Genomic DNA, 18,852 nt, shown 5'->3' with positions numbered 1-18,852 from the left:
TATCTTTCAACAACCAAATTTTTTGGCTGATGGAATACTTGACGCCATTATTCCCACTTATTTTTTCAACTTCTATAGTGACCAACTTTCGTGGTTGCAGATCAGAATATGATTTTGGCGACCATAATCGACCATACTATACTCTATAATATGCTTGCTAGAACATTTTTTTAATTTAAAAGAGGGTGGTACCTACGAAATTTTATTAATTTGCCCTTACTTATGGCGAAGGATACCGTGGTTACATATGAAAATAATAAAAGCAGTAAATCAAGAATACTACTTCACTTACATTAACTAGAGAGGAATGACCATGAAATCATCATTTTCATCCAATTTGTTAATAAAACCTGTTAAAATGACGAATATACCCTCATATTTAATTAAAACAAAAAGAAAAGGAAAAGAAAACAAAGAACTAATTGCAACCATAACCCCAATTTATTTTTATTCTTTTTTTTTAAAAGTGCAAACATGTCCCAAGTAAATTATTAAAAATTTAGAAATAAAGAATAAAATCTATCTTTAACCTGCCATCCTCCTCTTCTGTTTAGCCTCAATATATGCTAATTCAACCAAATCGAACTCAAATGACATATTACTAAATTTGTGTGGTCATTCGAGAAGCCGCCACGTGAACTAGATTGAAATTGAATGAAAATAATGATTTATGCAATAAAATGTGAAAAATAGAGGTGAAAATGCGAAAAAAAATTTGAAAGGAATGGATGTTTTGCATAATGAACTTCAAATGCATGGATGTTTGTGCTAATAACCTATAATTTATAGATGATAGCCAAATAATGACGATTTTTTTTTTTAAATTTTTTTACAAGCTCATATGAAAAATTTATGCTTTTATTTTTCATATTATGAGACAAATAAACTAATCGATTTGTGTTAATAGCAATGTGAACGGACTACAATAATTCAAAACCAAAATGATCTATCCCAAGTTTCACTATTGGTCATTTTCAACAAGAACGCGGCATCTCAATTACAAAGAAAAAAGATAAATAGTAATACAACATGGAATGACGACGATGGTGGCTAGAGACTAGAGTAGTGCTATTTTGAGGGCTATGGTTCCTCTTCATTTTCCTTCGGAAGAGAGGATGATAATTCAATTTCAAAATTTGATGTTGATATTATGTTTATTTATTTAAGTTAAATGTTAAAGTTCAAAATTTTAAATGATGAAATAAAGAAAAATAATCTACAAAGTCGGCCCAATTCTTATACCCAACACAATATAACTCCCAATTAAAAAGTCTCCACTTAGTCTCAAATCTCTCCTACCCTAACCCTCAAAGTTTCTATTTGTGTGTACTGCTTCTGCTCTACATCTTCTACGGTATTTCTAGTGTCCGGCTAAAATTGAAGTATGACGCCATGTTGGAGCTCGTGGGTTTTAAAAGAAGAGTGAAACATTTAAGAATTGTATCCTTAAAATGGAGGAAAGGGATAGAGTCAAGAGACGTGTTTTTTCTCTAGACTCTTAGACTTCAATTGGTAATCATCTTCATTATTCACCAAAAGAATTATGTCTATTCCCTATACGACGATTCATATTTCCCATTAATCTCTCGTCGAAAATCTGAAGTACTCGGTTCATTTTTTTGTCAGTCTTTTTTCAAGACTCGAATTCAATTCGCCAGGTTTTAAAAGTGGCCAAGCAGGCTATTGACCTGAACGTGTGGATTGAGGAAGCACGGATAAAACTTTTGCCGGAGAAGTTAAAGGCAGAGACATATTCCTGTTGCCTGTTGAGGTAATTTTGGCTTCATCTCTTTCCCGTATAACAGTTTTTAGAAGTTGAATAATTGATTTAATTGCTTCACGATTCACATATTCCTTATTGGATCCTGTAAATTATTTTAAAGTATTGGATCCTGTAAAAATGGTCAAATTTGCTTATTATGTTTATTTATCCGATTTCTTCTTATTAATTAATTGATTTAGATGGAGATTGCTATTCCATAGGCACTATGCAAAAAAGTACAGAATAAGTGATCAATGATCATGTATAATATTCTTTGCGCCTAAATACTGATTTATCATTTATAGGATGTAATAATTTTATTATAATGTACATTTTAAATCTCAGAGTTGGTGGAAGATCTCAAGTTTTTATACTCATTGGGTTTGGTTTATTCTATAGGACTTGATCAATTGTTTTCTTTTCGATATCAATTGAATCTCAATTCTCTAGTAACTAATATCTATATGAAGCGATAATTTTACCCAAATTCTTTGTCTTTTATCAAAAACTGCAATCATATAGTTAGTATCTTTCACTAAAATGAATTCCAATGGATAGTTATCCCTTGGAAAGCTTAGTTTTCTTAATTTATTTATAGTAAAATAATGTTATGTTGACAAGTATGCATACAAATATTTATCTTGTTGTTACAAGGCTGTTTGTTCATACGAATGTAACCATTTGTAAATATCCTCCATAGGACGAAGTTGGTTTTGCAAAATTAGTTAGTCAATTGTTTTTCCTTTCTGATATGGTCTATTGACTATGCCAAGCCGTGAAGGAACTATACGAGATTGTTCCAACTCGCAAATGGAAAGGAGAAAACAAAATCAACAAAATAGTTTCTATAGGTATGCATTCGCAATGGCTTATGCGATTTCCAAATTTTAAACGAATGCCAAACTTTAGATACGTGTTTCTTGTGTGCAGGTGGATTGTTAAATGAAGAGCTATCGACCTGGTCATACGATAAAGAAGGAAAGAGTAAACTATTATATTGGTGGTAATCTTATTTTTTTTTCTCTCTTTCCTGAGTTTAAGCAATCATTGATAAAAAAAAGGTAAGATTAAACTATTATATTGGTTGTTCTTATTTACTTTTATCCAAAATCGACAACATTTTGCTTATAAAATTGTGCAATTAGTTTATCTCGATTTACATTTGATCAGGTATTTTTTTTATTTTTTTTCGATTTTCTTGGTTGTGAAAGTGCTTGTTATCATATGCTGATCTCTTACTACTTGCTTGTGGATTTTTGTTTATGTATAGCATAACATCATGACAATGAAGATGCTTTTTGATGGGAAGCTAGGCATTGCTGGTGGGTAGGAGACTCAAAAGGAGTTTGATTTGTTTGTGATTGGAGCTGGCAATGGTGAAGTTCATTCCTCACAATTTCCTAGTCTAGAACTCATTTTTCGTTTAGTCTATACCCCGTTTGTACTAAAAGTCTAGGATACATTTGTAACTAAGATATTAAGGTGCATGACACATTTTGTGGTTATATATAGGATATTTAAATTTATGTAATGACTATTAATAATTATTTTATGTGCAAGTACAATTACCTTTTGTACTCGGTTTTGTATATTGTGAATTTCTTTAATTTTGTTATTTTCTCTTGTGCATTCTTTTTTATATCTAGTAATTGAAAAATTATTAATGGGTTATAACAACTAAATATTGGTTACTAATGTTGCATCTTTACCGACCAAAAATTGGTAGCTGAGACATTGATAATTTTTTTTACTATCGTTTTAGCAACCAACATTTGGTCGCAAGAGAATACAAATTAACCAACTTTTTACCTCAAATCGAGCCCTTTATTGACCATTGCGTGGTTGTTGAAATGTGGTTTTTCATTTTTACCATTTCATTTATCGACCAACATTTGGTTGCGAAAGGATGAAAGTTAACCAACTTGTTACTCCAAACCAAGCCTTTTTACCGACCATTTGGTGGTTGCTGAAGGAATATCATTTAGCGACCACTTTTTTTGGTCGCTAAAGGTTTACACAGACGGTGAATTAGCGACCATGCAACGACCACAGATTTTTGGTCGCTAAAAATCTTTAAGGACCAAAAAAGTACCTTTAAAGACCAATTTCGTTGGTCGCTGGAGGCCTTTTTTTTTTGGGTAGTGTATAGAGGTTATTGCCTTTTACATAAACTTTCAAAGCTTTGATTAAAATTCAAAATTTCCCCAATTTTTGTAGGTTGAAGGTCAAGTCTTAGGCTTCTATTTATACTTCATTTTCAAGATTTTATTTTGTATTTTTTTGTTTAAAAGTTAGTTTTATGGAAACTTTGTAAAGTCATTAACAATTTGAATACCCTAAAACTTATAGAGAATTCTAAAAAGTTTTAATTGAATATACCGCAACTTTTAAAAACTTTTTAAAACTCTATAAAAATCTCGATTAAATATGTTAATACTTTATTAGAGTCTCAAAAAGCCTAAATAAAATATCCCTGAACCATTTAAATTTCAAGAAGTTTTAAAAGTACCAATTAAATACACTCGTTTAATAATTATTTTACTCTTGTGCGATGTGATAAAAAAAAAAAATTAAGTTAGATGCAAGTGGACTTTTATATTTTGTGTTTAAAAAAAATAAAAATATGGGAATAATTGTTATTTGCCGTTTATCTTCTGGCGACTCCGCATTAACAATTCCCACTGGCAACACTATAAAATGGACAAACATGTCATTCTCGCCGCGAAATTTCCTTTCCCACTAAAATATGCATTGAAGGTCCTAGATTATGGCCTAAATATCAGATACTCTCTAACTATTTTTTTCTGAATTTACGTCACCACTCTTTATATTTGTAACATGTAAGTCCCACACCTGCACCCCAACTAGATTACTTATAGCCACATCCCTCAAATTATTATCCCAAACGTCTCGCAACCTATTCTCCAGACCTGTCATAGTCCCTTGTCTCTTCTCCCTTAGTCTCCCATCAATCCACTATAAGTTTTTCCTTTGCAAAATTCATGATAAGTAATCGAATATGGAGACTATCCTAGAATTTTAAATAAATAAAATATGAGCCATCAACAATTATGTAGAACTCAAAAGAAAAAATGAAGAAGAGAAATTGTTAAAGATGATTAGATGGAAACTGGTATGGTTCATGTCACAAGCTATTTGGCAATCAATTTAGTAGTCAGTTTCGACAAAATATATAATGTTGGACGAACAATGACTAATAAAGCATGATTGAATAGATTCTGAATATATCTCATCAGATAACCCAACAAAACTACTTGGAGATAACGTCACTCAACTGGGTATTATACGAATTGAACGTTGTTATCATGATCTTATTTAGTTAAATATTGATGCTTCAGGTTAATCAATCGGGTATGAGCTTAAATGTAGATCTTTTGGTATTTTACAACTTGAACCAAAAATGATATTTTGTTAAGCATTGTTATGTAATTTGGCTCTCTTGAGCCAGTAAAATAATTTGTACCACCCCAATGTCTTGATAGCGTTGTTTTGTATTAATTACACACGACTATGCTATAATTCAAGTATTAATAGTTTATTGAGACAATACTAAATTGGACTTATAATTATGTGGCAAGCTTTGACAATTGTCATGTTTATTTCATGCGTTTATGATCAAAGCTGTCTACCACTTCGTATGCCAAGTAATGTATTATTCGTGTGAAAAAATTTACGTGGAGTCCTATGGTTTTGATTGCATTCTATTTGATATTAAAAAGGTTCAAAAAATCGTAATTAAAAAATTGAATGCCTTCACAAGTAAAAGATGCGAAAATAATAGACATGGTATTTAAACAAGTGACTTTGGTATAGGGCCATTTATTGGGAGAATAGAAACATGCGACTATTTTTTAAGAGGAAAAATCATTTTTAAATTATTCAAATTTTCAATTGACCTTTGTTGATTACGTGGACGAGAAAAAACGTCAATAGAGACTTGGGTGTTACAAAATCTAGGGGTGGGCACTTTTCTCAAATCTGGACTGAATCAAATAGAATTGGTCAGTTTGGTTTCGATTTTTTTACAATTTCAATGCAACCCAATAGGGAAAATATATTTTTAGTTCATTATGTAATAAGAATTCGTACCTTTCATTGTTTCCAAAGTGATTGGTCATCAAGAATCAAGGTCCTTGAGGATTACTAAAAATAATCAGATTATTGTTGTACAAATTTTCTTAAAAACTATTTTTCAATAGAGATTTAACCGTTTATGCTATGTTTAATAATTTTATTTCCCATTTACGAGTTGATTTTGAGTTTTGGATTGAATTTTTGTTTGTTGCCTTTTTCAATTGATTTTTTGCGTTGTTAAATTAAAAATAACACAAGTGGTTTCATACTTTATTTTTGTCTTTTCCTTCAAATGACAAGTAGTTTCATACTTCATTTTTATAAGGGAAAAATTCAAAACTAAGAGGCTAAATATCACCCATTTCAAAATTAAGAACAATGTTTACAAATTTCAAAAATCAGATATTTATTTATGATTTAATTAATTAATTATATATTTTATTAATTAAATATATTAAGGTCATAGATCTATACAATTTGGTGACAAATTAACGATTTAGTTAGTAAAATATTATTTTTTCAGTCACAAATCAAAATTTTATTTGTCATAAATTATTTTATGTTTACAATTCAAAAATTTTATTGGTCATAATTAATTTATTGATCACAAAACAAAAATTTATAAATCACAATTTATTAATTGGTCACAAATTACAAATATTATAAGTTACAACTTATTATACAGTCACAAATTATCAAATTATCGATCACAAATTAACAATTTTTTAAATCACTATGTTTTTTTGTCAAATTTTATCTTTTTCATTAATCACATATTATTTATTGGTCACAGATTAACCAATTTAATGGTCAAAATCAACTAAATAATTTGAGATCACCATCAACATTTGCAACTACCACCTCACAAGCTGCCTCCAACAACACCACGGCAACTGTCACCGTCAAAACCGCCGCCGCCGCTGCCTCAAACAAGTCAACACATTGCATAAAAACACCACCATACATCGCTTCAGTTTACCAAATAATTATTGGTCACAGTCCACCAAATAATTAGTCACAAACACCTCACCCACTCCATCCCACCCACAACCACCGCACGACCACCACCAACATAACCACCATCTCACCAGCATTGCCAACATTACCACAACCTCACCACCACAATCAAATCGCGACCACCTCTACCCAAACACAACCAAAATTTAAATCCAAAAAATCATATCCAAAACTACCACTACCATTACTGTGACTGCAAGCACGACCACCATCACCACCACCCCACCCCCAAGCAGATTCACCACCGTTGCCTTACCTCATCACCACTATGAGGCAACGCGAAAATCACAACAAAATAGATCTAATCAGGTCGGAGATGACATCGTCGTTGCTGAAAAACCACGAAAGCATGAAAACCACCCAAAGTTGCTGTGTCATGATGCCGAAGCTAACATCGTCACTCTCAGATCCTTGAACACGGGATGACACCGTCGCTCACTTCTATGATTTGTGTTTGTGTTTCGAAGCAGCTACAAATGGGGTAAGGGTTCAAAAAATGGGCTAGATCTTGTTCGCAACAACAGTGTTTTACTGCGGTCACGTGCAATAATGACCTGTGCGATGTCGCCACTGATCGTGGTTCGGTGCGATGAAAGAAAAAAAAGAGAGAAGGGAGAGAGATGAAGAGAGAGAAGGAAGGGATGAAAATTAATCAGGGTTTGGTGGATGGAGGTAACGTAGGTATGTAAATTAAATTAATTTTATAATATTATTATTAACATTAAAATTTCTAATTATAATATGATTTTTGAGTATACAAACTTTGGATTTGATTTTTGGAGTTGCATCTCAAAATATGTGGATGGGTGTGATTTTCACTTTTTATAATTTTTCAATATAAAGAATCGGATTGAATTGGAATCGATTGGTTCTATTTCGGTTTGGTTTTATAATTGAATATGGAACCAATGATTCCATTTTTAAGATTTTCATTAGTATTTGATTTGGTTCCCTTCAGAATCGGACCTAACTGGATTGAACCAAACTGTACCCACTTCTAACAAAATCTAAAAATTTAGAAAACTAAATATCAAGGAAAAAGGTAGATGATCTATTTGATATACATGCAATAGATTAGTTACCTCTAATTCAATATTTCCTAGTCGCTACGCTATGTTTCTAATCTCTCTATAACCATTTCGAGAGAGACAAAACTTATGCCCTCTCCATCTTCACCTTTTCAGCACAAGGAAAAACCCTAATTTTATTGTGTTTTTCCCCATTTTACTTCATATCAACAATGAAGCTTCGCACTCGTGGTGATGGCGCTTCTTCTTCCAAAGGTACTATTCCTTTTTATTTCTTCTTTATCTCTTTGTAGCCTTAGATGCTCCATTTCATAAAAAACGTATCCTTTTTCTTGTATCTTTTTATTAATTTTATCTTCAGACTGTTTCTTATCTGTATATTTACTGCAGTTATATGCTTATTCGTGTGTATATTAATTATCGTGTTGTGTATTAAATTTGACAGTGGAAGTGATCGCAGGGAACATGAATCCCGAATACATAGATGTCTCTGATGATGATCCTGGTATGATAGATTTGGATGCCGATTATAATGCATTAAGTAATGAAGACTCAGAAAAAGAGGCTGTAATGGAAATTGGTGATGATGATTTTGGTGTGCCCAGTGTTTCAAAGAGGATGAAAAGAGACTCTTCGAAGAAGAGGGGAGAACAGAGCCATGAAGTAGAGAATGGTGGCATGGAAGAAGAGGGAGAAAGGGATACTGATAGGATTATTCGGGAAGAAGTTGAGGGGAATATGTTGGGGTTCGATTTTTCTGGAGTTGTTGAAGATATGCGGGAAGTGAGAAAGAAGAAGAGTAAGAAGAAGAAAGAGGATAGACCCATATTAATGTGGGAAGTACTGGAACAAGAGAATGAGAGGTGGGTGGCAGAAAATTTGGCAAAAGACATTGACTTGAGTAATCAGAATGACATGGTGGCTGAAACTGTTGATCCTCCATCTGAATTGATAATGCCACTTCTGAGGTACCAGAAAGAATGGTTAGCTTGGTCTTTGAAGCAAGAAGAATCTATAATCAGAGGAGGCATTCTTGCAGATGAGATGGGGATGGGAAAGACTGTCCAGGCAATATCACTTGTTCTTGCTAAACGAGAAATCAGTCGAGCAGCCTTTGGGAACGAATTACCTTCATCTTCTACCTCATCCACCACAAAGTTTCCAATAATTAAAGGAACACTTGTTATATGTCCCGTTGTGGCTGTGATGCAATGGGTTAGTGAGATAGAACGTTTCACTTCAAAAGGAAGCACAAAGGTGCTTGTTTATCATGGAGCCAACAGAGAAAGGAATATTTATCAGTTTTCTGAGTATGACTTTGTTATAACTACATATTCAATTGTGGAGGCTGATTACAGGAAGTATATGATGCCACCCAAAGAAAAATGCCAGTGGTGTGGAAAACTATTCTATGATCACAAGCTGAAAATTCACTTGAAATACTTTTGTGGACCTGGTGCTGAAAGGACTGATAAGCAGTCGAAGCAGAAGAGGAAGGATTACAAGCAGAAGAAAACATCTGACTCTGTGGTTGTAACTAAGAAGAGAAATCCCAAGAAAGATAGGAAGCATAATGATGGCGAGAAGGACATGGGAAATGGTGGTTTAATTGAAACTTCAGCTCCATCTGGGCAATTCTTGCCTTTAGGCAAATCTATACTACACTCTGTGGAATGGAATCGTATCATTTTGGATGAGGTGAGCTATTAGGTTTGTTGGTTCTTAAAACTTTTTTGTATTTTAATTCAAAGAGTCCCTTACGGTGTATGCTTTTAAATAGGATCAAATGTGAAGCAATTTGTAGATTTGTTTCTTGTGGGATCTTTTTACATCGAAAGATTCCTTTATTCATTTAATTTTCATACTTTTTATTTAGGTGGTGTTTGATAGGCATTTTTATGTAAAAATGCATTTTAGAATAGTAAATTGATGTGAAATATTTGGTTGAAAAATAAGGAAAAGTTTTTGAATTACGTGTAATATTATTTTAGTAAAAAATGTATGGTTGAAAAGAAGAGTGAGAAAAATGCATTTTAAAAAATGGCTACCAAACGGGGCCTTAAGATCACTGAATGGATCCCTTGAATTCTCTATCATTGGGTACTTCCATTTAACTGCCCCTTCACTTCATGTTGGATGCCTCAGCTGTCAACTCCTGCTTACCTTGCTCGTTATGTATTTCCTTTTGAGTTGCCAAATTATTAATAATACACAAAAATTTGTTAGGACAATTGCCGGTAAAGAGTTTCGTGCTACAGTCTTTTTGATTTTTCCATCATGCATTATAGCCTTGTGGCTGAGGCTTGAACCTATCAAGTGAAGCATTTAGGATAAACCTGTTAATTTGCCCTGCATTTTGCTTTTTCATTAAATCTTAATGGACTATGGTGATCATCTATGAGTCAGAATGTTGATCATCTATGAGTCAGAATGTTAAGTGCCTTCTTTATTATAAATATCATTGCACTATTGACCTATTTCATAGACACACAAATGATCCAGCATATAGAAATAGCGGATTGGTGATTGGATGCCATGTGTTAGTATGCTAGTGAACCATCTCTGAGTTGAATCTTCTAGTTCATCTTCGTGGTCCATTAATCTTAAATTTTTAAAATTTATATTTGTTGTTCTTAAGTGCTCTCTCTCTCTCTCTCCATATGCTTCTATGGTGGTGTTATTATTTTTTCTAACAAGTCTACATCAGTGGCTGTACTTATTCATTTGCTCATTCTGCATGTAAGGCTTTTGAATGAGTTTTTGGCTCTTCCAGTCTTCTGCCCTCCTAAAAAACACCAGTCTAAATCTTTCTCTCTGACACAGGCTCATTTTATAAAAGACAGACGCAGTAATACAACCAGAGCAGTTCTTGCTTTACAATCTTCATATAAGTGGGCTTTAAGTGGCACTCCCCTCCAGAATCGTGTTGGAGAGCTCTACTCACTCGTAAGTTATTCTGACAGTAGATTAGTTTGTTCGTGCAACATTATATTTAGATCTCACAAAAGATACTTTGCATTCATGCAGGTTCGCTTTCTGCAGATAGTTCCTTACTCTTATTACTTCTGCAAGGACTGTGATTGCCGTTCACTAGATTATAGGTACAATTGAAGCGTTTCCATTTGGAAATTATTCACCCTGTGAACCCATCTCCCAAACCCAAAGAGAAAAAGAAAAAATCTGGGGAATGAAACAACAGACCTGCTTTTACAAGTATGAAGTTGAATTATTTGAAATTTGTTAGTATGCCTCCCAGTAAATCCACAAATACGGCAACTTGCTGGATAACTTATAATTATGTTGTGCAAAGAGCAATATTATTTGCTAGCTCCTCACAGCTGGGACTTGTGCTGTATGCACTCTTTATTTCTTGTTCCTTGCTGTCCGTGGAAAAAGAAATAGTTTTGGTTAGCTCTGTTCGCTCCTCTTTTTGCTAAATGCAGCCTTCAGTTAAATTTTTAATGTATTCTCTTTATATTTCATGCTCCATGAAAGTATAACATTGGTATTTATCAGCTTTATGCAACAAACGGGTTATTCTATGCTGTCTTAGAGTGAACCTGAACATTACATGAAGATCCTCCATTTTACTGACTCATGTTATTTTATAACTACTATCCGCACTGCTATATATCAGACTCTACTTGTCGAGTTGATTAGTAATGGTTGTCATCAAATCACCAACGTGGACTTCTAACTTTAGTAAATTTGATACCTTAAATTTGTTTGATTTTAACTTTATATCATGTCCTAGCATATTCCATCACCAATAATGTATTTTTAAACCTTGTTTATGAGTACAGTACCTCGACAGATTGCCCGCACTGCCCTCATAAAGCTGTACGACACTTTTGCTGGTGGAACAGAGTGAGTTGCTAATTCTATACTTGCTACTTTCTGTTCTCCGGTTATTTTTAGTGTACATGGTGTGCTGAGATAGTGAGGCTGTGATATCTTTCTTTTTTCAGTATGTATCAACACCAATACAGAATTATGGAAATTCTGGGCCTGGTAGGGATGCTATGATTTTGTTGAAGCACAAGATATTGAAAAGCATAGTGTTGAGACGTACCAAAAAGGGCAGGGCTGCTGATCTTGCACTTCCTCCTAGAATTGTATGTTTTTGAGGCTAGAATAGTTCATCTGTTCAGAAGTTTGTTTTGTTTAGTTGATCTCTTAATTGTAATTCAGGTTAACTTGAGGAGGCACACTCTGGATATTAGAGAAGATGATTATTATACAGCAATGTACAATGAGAGCCAGGCACAGTTTAATACGTATGTCATCTATTATTCATCTCTGCTTTTTTGACTTGTTTAATTGAAGTTTTGAGGGTTGACTTTTTGGGCAGTCTCTGGTTTGCAGCTCTCCACTGCTTTGACTCTTTTAAAGCACTTAAATGGTTATTCCATTTGGCATTTGGCCTATCACAAAATTTGTCCATTAAGTTTATAGGTGCCTCTTTTTTAGCAAATGACTGGTTTATGTTGTATGTTTTGGCCTTTTTCAAGTTAATTTTGTTCAATGATTGTTGCTGTTTCCCGCTTCCGAATCACTTGTATTTGAATGATGTTCTCCTGAAGTTTCAAAGTCTTGTATGGCTGATGTTTTGACCTCTTCTGCTGCATCTTCCTGAGTTATTGGTTTATGTTTTGTTTCCTTTTAGGGATTAAAAATTGAGGCCTTCATATGCTGTATGTCTATATGTCTTTGCTACGATGCTTAATTGCATATGAACACTCGGTTATGAAGTGTGCTGTGAATTCATTTTACCTTTTCCTTTTTGCTTCATCTGTTGTTAAATTACCATTTTAACATTAGAGGTCTTGACTTTTTGGCTGAGAATGTAAGAATTTTATTGTTTATAGGGTTCATTCTTGTTTATCAATGTACTTTTCTATCTGCAGATTTGTTGAGGCAGGGACTGTGATGAATAACTATGCTCACATATTTGATCTTCTGACGCGCCTACGACAGGTTATAGGTTCTTCTGCTCTATTGCGATCTTGATATTTTTTATTGTTAAATGCATTCCTGGAGTTCATATTTTTTTGAAGATGAGAAGGAATGTTATAAGCACACGCAATTATTTGTGTTTGCAAATTATTTTTTCAAAGAAATTTTGCTCAAGACAAAAGACAAGTATAATTTTGCAACTATTAGTGGGTTATTCATCAAGTGTTTTGCTTCTGGAAGAAATAAATTGCTATGGATACTATTTTCTTGACGCTTACTGTATATATACAGGAAAACTAATGTGTAAGTCCATTATCAGTATTCAGGAGTTGTTATTACCTAAAAAATATTAGATGGCACATGGTATGCATTGATTTAAAAGATCTCTCTTCTTAACTTCAATTCTTTCGCATGTTATCTACTAGGAGAGGACATAGTGAGTAATTTCAAAGGTATTTTATTGAAATCCTATCTTCTCATGATGGAAATACTGCCTACTTTGTTCATGTAAACAGTATCAGCTTCAACAGAATATTTAATATTATATTGTATTTATACTTTTGGGTTTTATTTAAATCTTTGGTACCATCCATTATAGAGACAAATCCCATTCCCTTGTTGATTAATGCCATAATTGTTGTCTTCTTATGCATTTTGAAAATGATGGTTCCTTACCTAGTAAAGTACTGTTTTGTGCACATGGTTTCATTTCTGCACATTTATTGTTATGTGACTTAGAAATGCCGATTGGACTAGGAATGATGTTGATTTATTCACTTTATAATGATTGTTTTTTGAAAGAGCTGCATATTTGAACTTGTTGTGACGTCATATGCAATTTGGCTTGTTGAAGCAAGTAGCAATACTAGCGTTAGCTAAATCTAGATATGATTAGTATATCTACCCAGCTTCTGGATTGGTATCTGGCTAATATGGTTGAGGTTTCGCGAATCAAACACTTGCTTGTTTTAGGCCCTGTTTGATACACATTAATGTAAAAATGAGAATGAAAAATATAGCCGTTAAGGGTTTCACACAAGAGATATAAAGTCAAATATGGTGGCTTGATGTGATGAATAACGGTCGTATTTTTCATTTTAATGGAAAAATAATGGGAAACAAACGGGGGCTTAATGTGCCAATGTCTGATTGATCTATCTTACTATGACAGGCAGTTGATCATCCTTACCTTGTGGAATATTCTCTTACTGCAATGGAAAGAAAGGGTAAAGCAGTTGATACTAGCAATGGTGAACAATGTAGCTTGTGTCACGATCTTGTAGAAGATCCTGTTGTAAGTTGTTAATGTATTCTATTTGTTATCTTTGGTCCTTCTATGTGGTAGAGACCCAGGCCAAATATTATGACTGAAGTGTTATATTTATTGTTTAAAAATCTTCTAAATTTCCATTTGTAGATGCTTATTTCAAATTGTTGTATAGACAATGGTGAACTATAATTCTTCCGCTTTTGGATTATCTTTAATTGGATGGTTGAATTTTGAACACACCAGATATATATTTATGTCCGCTTCCTTTTGTGCATCACGTGAACTTGTCTGTTGATATTGCCTTTGATATGGGGGGGTGGACATCGGTATGAAGTTTCTGGGTATGCATTGCACAACTTGGTTTGACATCTTTTTGTCTAGGCCAAGTTTTCCCATGTATGAGTATGACCTTAAATGCTAGTGGGTCTTTGAGTAACGTATTGCTTAATCAGACAGATAATTTTCTTTAATTATTCAAGATAACCTATACTCTTTTGGTCATTTTCTAGGTAGTGGTTATCAAGTTTGCTCTGAGTTACTAATATATCGAGAAAATGATCAAGCATCCTTTTTATATGTATTTCTGCAGTTTATCGTCTAGTTATTTTATTAGTTTGCTAAGATTTAATTTATTTCTGAGCTCAGTGCTGGTCTGCTTTAGTCCTGGACCATCACAAGATCTTGTCTTGTTTTATCAATTTTTTTGGTTATTTTTATTTCTCTTTTCCAATATGTATTTTGTCATTGCTTCAGGTGACATCATGTGCACATGTCTTCTGCAAATCGTGTTTGATTGATTATTCTGCTAGCAAGGGACAGGCCTCCTGCCCGTTATGTTCAAAGCCACTTACTGTTGATTTCACTGCCAACAAGGATAGTAAGGAGCAGAATGCAAGAACCACCATTAGAGGGTTCAGGTCCTCTAGTATTTTGAATAGAATTCAGCTCAATGATTTTCAGACAAGCACCAAAATAGATGCTTTGGTATGTAAAGCTTGAACCCCCTCTCCCAAAAAAAAAATAAAAAAGAAAAGAAAAAAAGAAAAAAGAAAAAAATAAAGGAAAATTAAGAGGAAACAATTTGCAAATAGAAAGACAAAACTAAAAATAAGGAGAAGTTCCTTTTACTTACTGGTGGATGGAGGAGGTGCTATCCTTGGTTAGGCGGTTTAAGTAGTACGTATCATGACACTAACTGGATGAAGCCTTGATGATCTCTGTCTCTCTTTTGTTCTCTCTACGTCTCAGTAGCTAGCTACATATTGTCTATGTTAATCTTCTCCATCCCACTATCAACTCACACCTTCTACCAGATCAAGTGAATCTCCCCTCCGTGCTTCTAGGATCTCTTATGCCTGATCACAGATTGCTAATCTAGTATTTTGTACATTCCTGAAATCTTTCTTAGCAAACGAGGGAAGTATTTCTATCAGAGTTGCAGTCATTTTGCCTGGAATAAAGGCAATTGTTATTCCATCTGTTTCTGGAGGACACTAACCCTCCTATCCATCCCGCTTCCCAAACTTGAAAAAATCAGACAATAGGACTTGAAGGTTACATGATAAATTAAATGTAGATATAATAGTAGTTATCTAGATGATTTTAGCCCCCGTTTGACCCCCATTCCGTCCAAATTTTAATGCTTGGAATAGTGTTTTTTTTTTAAAATGTGTGGTTGAAAAAGAATGAAAAGTTTTTGATTTGCGTGTAATATCATTTTATGGAAGATTGTGTGATTGAAAATAAGAGAGAGAAAAAGAATGAGGAGGAGAATGGGGGCCAATCGGGGGCTTAGGTAGTTCTACTTAAAAAGATCACTGTTATAAATTTGTTGGGAGATGACAATATCCTTTCGCTCTTAAGGTATGTTGATAACGATATCCTTTCACTGTATTTGCTCATTCTGAGTTAATTAATTTCAGAGAGAGGAAATCAGAAACATGGTTGAAAGGGATGGTTCTGCAAAGGGAATTGTCTTCAGCCAATTCACATCCTTTCTGGATCTCATACATTACTCCCTTGAGAAGGTATGGCATGTGTTAGTTTGGTTTTGTTGTCACTCTTGTATCAAAGAGAGAAAACTAGATTTATGTGTTTCTTTGCAGTCAGGAGTGAACTGTGTTCAGTTAGACGGGTCTATGTCCCTAGGAGCAAGAGATACTGCTATCAAAAAATTTACCGAGGATCCTGATTGCAGAATATTTCTTATGAGCTTGAAAGCAGGAGGTGTTGCACTCAATCTTACAGTGGCATCAAATGTATGGACCCCTTTCGTGGTTAATTAGCTGTTTATTGTGTTATTTTAATGCCACGATGGTTTGAGATGTTTATATATTCTTCTTTGCCTTGTATTTACATCTTCATTCAAGTAATACCTTCTAACTTAAGTTATATTGGCAAGAGAACTAGAGGAGGAAATGAATAAGCCCCCACTTTCCCTTCTTTTTCTCCAATGTGCGAGCTTTTTTCACTTTTAGAAGTCTGAAATGAAGGAATTCACGAGCTGTTCTTGATTATGAGATTCGACTTTGATCGTTATGGATTAGTACTAAGATCGAGTCCTAGACAAGCGGATCTAATTTTAACAGCCAGAACAGTAACAATGAAAATGGCACCATCTTTAACTAGTGCTTTCATTGTTGGACCTTGCTAGGTTTTCTTGATGGATCCTTGGTGGAATCCTGCTGTGGAACGGCAAGCTCAGGATAGAATACATCGAATAGGACAATACAAACCAATCAGGTAATTGTGCATTCTCTGATCTCTTTCTGATTATTATTTGATAAGACCTTAAGCTTTTAGTAATATTTGTTTTGTTCATTAATAGGATTGTGAGGTTTATCATTGAAAACACAGTTGAGGAGAGAATTTTGAAGTTGCAGGAGAAGAAGGAATTAGTATTTGAAGGGTGAGTTACTCTCTTACGAGCTTCAAATGGTGTTTGAAGATTGTATCATAAGTTTCCTACATCATAAAATACAAATAGAGAATTTCGTACTCCAATATAACTCCGTTAATCCGCTCTCCAAATATGCCTTATTTAAATCCCTGTCTAGATGTGCTATTGGCAGTGGAAGAAATCATTATAAGAGCATGTTTTGTTATGCTGAAAAAAGTTCACTTTTAAGTGAGTGAGTAATTCTTATAATGGTCAAATTTGAAAGAAAAAAAGAAAAAGCAGTGTATTCCGAAGTTTTTTTGAAATGAACTTGAAAGTAACTTCTACTTATTGCTAAGCTTAGCCAAACATGCTCTAAATTCATTCATAAAGGAAAATAGACAACTTTTATTCTTCTTCCCCGTGACTCACCAATTTTATCTTATCACGCAAACTTAATCCTGGAAGAGGTGTAATTTTCATCTCTTGGCACTGTTTCTCATTTTCTTAGTTGTTCTATTACAGGACTGTGGGTGGCTCTTCAGAGGCTTTGGCTAAACTAACAGAGGCTGATATGAAATTCCTGTTTGTGACCTAGTCAGGATCATCATTTGGAACCTTGCTTTTGTTTCTAGCGACTAAATATGGTTTCTCCTTAAACCATAGCCAAATTGATATACTTGGTTTTGCATCATCAGCACAAGGCAACTTTCTTGTCATGTGATGTATAACCACTTCTGTGTAAATTCACAAAGTAAAATATATATCCGGGAGCCATTTCAGCTTTGAGGTGTTCTTGTCACTGGTTTGATCTTCGGATTGTTTTTCGAGTAATATTTAGTTGACTTGGTGCGTGAATATTTGAACTTAAGACGTTTAAGATGCGGGTGTTATATACTTGCATCTCTTGGCATGTCCATCTTGTTATTCGAAGCTCTGGTATTCGTATCGTGCTGTATTTGGTGACCTCTCTTTACCAATGTTATATAAACTAGACATACCGGTGGCTGAGCCTGAAAAATTGGAAAGTGAACTGAAATCAGTCCAAGTACGTGCTAAAATTATGTATATACAAAATTTGAGTAATGTTGTATGTACCCATTAGGGATCATATCCATGTGATATGAAGTTCAGTTAAGTGGATATCATATTACATATTTAAAATCTTATTATGTTGATTCATGTCATTTGTCACATCTCATCAAGGATAGAAATTGTTCAAAACTTTGTTAACTTGCACATTCCAGAAATTAATTTTGTGTTTTTAAGTAACAATTAACATGTTTTTGCTTTTTAAAATGTCCACTATTCTGACAAATCATTAAAATTTAGGGTACCATGTTTTTGCTTTTTTAAGTAAAAATTAACATGCTTTTGCTTTTTGAGGCATGCCAATTTTTAATATATGGTAAAATTTCAATTAATCTTGTGATTTTGCTACTATAAATTATTGATTGTAGCATATTTTCTAGTTTTCTTCGAGAATTTTCAAACAATTGGTGCATATTAACGTATCTTTGTCAAAATGAAAAATCGATAATCAGACACAAGACACGCACTTGATTCGCACGAACACAATGTGCACGTGACTTGCGCACACAAAATGTGCACTCCCTGTATATATAACAGCCGAGTTTAATGTCTTCAATGCATTTTTGCATCTTCTATACAATTAACAATCCACGTTCTCCTGTTGTGCTCCTGGTAGTTTTTCAAGATATGAAAATTATTTGAGGTGAAACTTGTTAAAATTATATTGTTCTCAAATCATCATGAATAAGGTATGTGAGTTTTCAGTCAACTTCAACTTCTCCCCGAATGCTTTGATTTTTAGATTTATTCAAAG

The 18,852-nt window shown here is 33.8% G+C and overlaps 2 protein-coding genes and 1 long non-coding RNA gene across 5 annotated transcripts in view; 2 read left to right on the top strand and 1 right to left on the bottom strand.

The window, feature by feature from the left end:
• Nucleotides 1–1,217: 1,217 nt before the first annotated feature.
• LOC111393447 lies at nt 1,218–3,351 on the top strand. 2 transcript variants are annotated; one of them, XR_002702418.1, is made up of 4 exons: nt 1,218–1,512; nt 1,659–1,771; nt 2,536–2,613; nt 2,693–3,351. It is a non-coding gene; the product is annotated as an uncharacterized LOC111393447 (long non-coding RNA). The 2 variants fall into 2 exon arrangements; XR_002702417.1 differs by having other exon boundaries at nt 1,221–1,512; nt 1,627–1,771.
• A 4,541-nt stretch (nt 3,352–7,892) lies between these two features.
• Nucleotides 7,893–17,954, top strand: LOC111393446 (DNA repair protein RAD16). Of its 2 annotated transcripts, none has more exons than XM_023018978.1 (15): nt 7,893–8,157; nt 8,348–9,600; nt 10,726–10,848; nt 10,930–11,003; nt 11,706–11,769; nt 11,871–12,017; nt 12,094–12,179; nt 12,810–12,879; nt 14,030–14,152; nt 14,882–15,112; nt 16,051–16,155; nt 16,234–16,386; nt 16,782–16,870; nt 16,956–17,036; nt 17,532–17,954. In XM_023018978.1, exons 1-15 carry the CDS (start codon nt 8,115–8,117, stop codon nt 17,602–17,604), a joined length of 2,715 nt encoding a protein of 904 aa, XP_022874746.1. In that variant the 5' UTR covers nt 7,893–8,114; the 3' UTR covers nt 17,605–17,954. The 2 variants fall into 2 exon arrangements, with proteins under 2 accessions (XP_022874746.1, XP_022874748.1); XM_023018980.1 differs by having other exon boundaries at nt 8,009–8,157; nt 8,363–9,600.
• LOC111392968 overlaps nt 17,897–18,852 on the bottom strand; it is a 47,308-nt gene continuing 46,352 nt past the window's right edge. Inside the window, exon 25 of the mRNA XM_023018379.1 lies at nt 17,897–18,019. Within this exon, the coding sequence (XP_022874147.1) occupies nt 17,897–18,019 (123 nt within the window). The remainder of the gene's footprint in view (nt 18,020–18,852) is intronic.

Source organism: Olea europaea, chromosome 4 (assembly GCF_002742605.1).
Source record: "Olea europaea var. sylvestris chromosome 4, O_europaea_v1, whole genome shotgun sequence".
NCBI lineage: Eukaryota > Viridiplantae > Streptophyta > Magnoliopsida > Lamiales > Oleaceae > Olea > Olea europaea.
The sequence above is the reverse complement of the archived record's forward strand: the minus strand, read 5'-3'. Positions and strand labels throughout refer to the sequence as shown.

Bases quoted from the DNA above. Each gene is read 5' to 3' on its own strand.
- LOC111393446 (XM_023018978.1), top strand. From the start codon at position 8,115: ATGAAGCTTCGCACTCGTGGTGATGGCGCTTCTTCTTCCAAAG. The intron at 11,004-11,705 runs GTACAATTGAAG...TTATGAGTACAG, and splicing joins TGCCGTTCACTAGATTATAG to TACCTCGACAGATTGCCCGC. The intron at 11,770-11,870 runs GTGAGTTGCTAA...TTCTTTTTTCAG, and splicing joins ACTTTTGCTGGTGGAACAGA to TATGTATCAACACCAATACA.